Source organism: Eurypyga helias, unplaced genomic scaffold (genome assembly GCF_000690775.1).
Source record: "Eurypyga helias isolate BGI_N326 unplaced genomic scaffold, ASM69077v1 scaffold33830, whole genome shotgun sequence".
NCBI classification, from domain to species: Eukaryota; Metazoa; Chordata; class Aves; order Eurypygiformes; family Eurypygidae; genus Eurypyga; species Eurypyga helias.
This window is the reverse complement of record NW_010225593.1, coordinates 1-278: the sequence shown is the minus strand read 5'-3', so window position 1 is coordinate 278 and position 278 is coordinate 1. Positions and strand designations below refer to the sequence as shown.

The 278-nt window shown below is 66.9% G+C and overlaps 1 protein-coding gene across 1 annotated transcript in view; it reads left to right on the top strand.

Annotated features, from left to right (window-relative positions):
- Positions 1–82, top strand: part of LOC104508405 (cirhin-like) — a gene marked incomplete at both ends in the record, with an annotated part of 2,911 nt that extends 2,829 nt beyond the window's left edge. Inside the window, 1 exon segment of the mRNA XM_010150018.1 lies at positions 1–82. This exon segment is cut by the window's left edge and continues 38 nt beyond it. Within this exon segment, the coding sequence (XP_010148320.1) occupies positions 1–82 (82 nt within the window).
- Positions 83–278: the final 196 nt, after the last annotated feature.

Sequence of the window (278 nt, the reverse complement as noted above, 5' to 3'; positions counted from 1 at the left end):
TCCGCTGAAGGCTCCGTCCGGGTCCTCCAGCTGCTGGAGCCGGGGGGCTGCAAACACCTGCACACATTTCGGCCGCCCTCAGGTTTGGGCTGGTGGGAACCTGGGGAGTGCTGGGGGTCCCTGGGCTCTGGGTCCTTTCCCCACTGTGGGCTCAGAGGGGGGTGGGCAGGGCTGAGCGTGCCTTGCCTTTCTTGCCCTGAGGTGTGTGGGTCTTTCCACCCCACCAGCCTCTGCCTTGTGTTTGTGCCACCCTCGTGGCCTGGTGCAGGTGGGGGAGC